The 1213-nt window shown below is 39.7% G+C and overlaps 1 protein-coding gene across 1 annotated transcript in view; it reads right to left on the reverse strand.

Annotated features, from left to right (window-relative positions):
- LOC102671322 (probable JmjC domain-containing histone demethylation protein 2C) overlaps positions 1–1213 on the reverse strand; it is a 216726-nt gene that overhangs the window by 38382 nt on the left and 177131 nt on the right. Inside the window, exon 8 of the mRNA XM_031511762.1 lies at positions 5–212. Coding sequence (XP_031367622.1) covers positions 5–212 — 208 coding nt within the window. The remainder of the gene's footprint in view (positions 1–4; positions 213–1213) is intronic.

A 1213-nucleotide genomic window follows, 5' to 3' on the forward strand; every position in this document is an offset into this window, starting at 1 on the left:
CGACGCGCTGCTCGACGCGCTGTTCGCCTCCTCCAATACGGTCCGTGGTATACGATTGCCGGGCCTGCCCGACGCCGGACCTTTATTCTCCCTGTCCTCCGCCTGCCGCGTGGATGGATTGCTCTCGCCTACCGCTTCCTTCTCTAGCTTCTCGCGGCTCCCGCCACCCTCGCTCACCCGTCTTCGCCGGCTGTTGCGCGCCGAGTTCTTCTCTGAAACAGAACGAACGGTGTTAGGTCAATCTAATTCTATCTTGTAAGAAATTTTTTTTAATTTTTAATTTTGTGAGAAAATTTGCGTGATGGAATTTTATCCGTTAAAAAAATTTGTTTGGATGGGGAGGGTTAGTTATTTTATTACAGCGTGATAATTTTTGGAAATAATAATCATGGTTCGGATTCTTGATAAGGGGGAGGAGGAGGATGTCGAGAGGAGATCGGAGATATCGGCGGGTGAATTTTATGTTATGCGTCGTTCAACGTGTAATCACTTTTATCGATCGAGTAACCGGTGTCCCATGTTTACGCGGTAAGTGGAAGGTTGTTCGCGTACCCTTGTTCATCCTTGTCGATTAAGGTCGATCGATTCGACGTAGCCAGTCGCTGTGACGGCCGTAGTGTCACGTAAGCAATTACAGAGGACGAGCATCTATAGCCCCCCCCTCTCTCCTCTGCCGACGACACGTTCGATGACTTTTAAGCGTATTTCGAACGTGTGATTATATTGGTAATGGTATGCACATACGTTTGTAAATAATAATAGGATTATGGAATTAGGGCATCTCTCCTGGTATTAGAGAAATACTGATATCTGTTATGACGAATTTTTTCGCGCGATGATAAATATATTTTCTTTCTTTCTGTTTCGTTCTATGCGTAAAATTAAATTATAAAGAAAGAGGGAGGGAGATAAATATATATATATATAAATTTATGATATTCAATTAATTTTTTCAAACTATTCGTTAATGGTTAATTGGTGAATTATTGTATCGAGAGAGAGGTTCTTTTCATCGCATGAAAATCTAATTGAATTATCACGGAAAAATTATTTTTAAAAGAAAATGAAATGAAATTGAAATTCTCTCTCGTTTAAACAAATTCTGTTTGTGTTTAATTCATTACAATCAGCGAGGGGTAGAAGGAATAATAATTATATTTCTGTCATCTCTATTTTCGAAAGATCGGATTTAAAAAAAAAAAAAAAAAAAAAA

The sequence above is a fragment of the Apis dorsata genome, unplaced genomic scaffold (genome assembly GCF_000469605.1).
Source record: "Apis dorsata unplaced genomic scaffold, Apis dorsata 1.3 scaffold_347, whole genome shotgun sequence".
NCBI classification, from domain to species: Eukaryota; Metazoa; Arthropoda; class Insecta; order Hymenoptera; family Apidae; genus Apis; species Apis dorsata.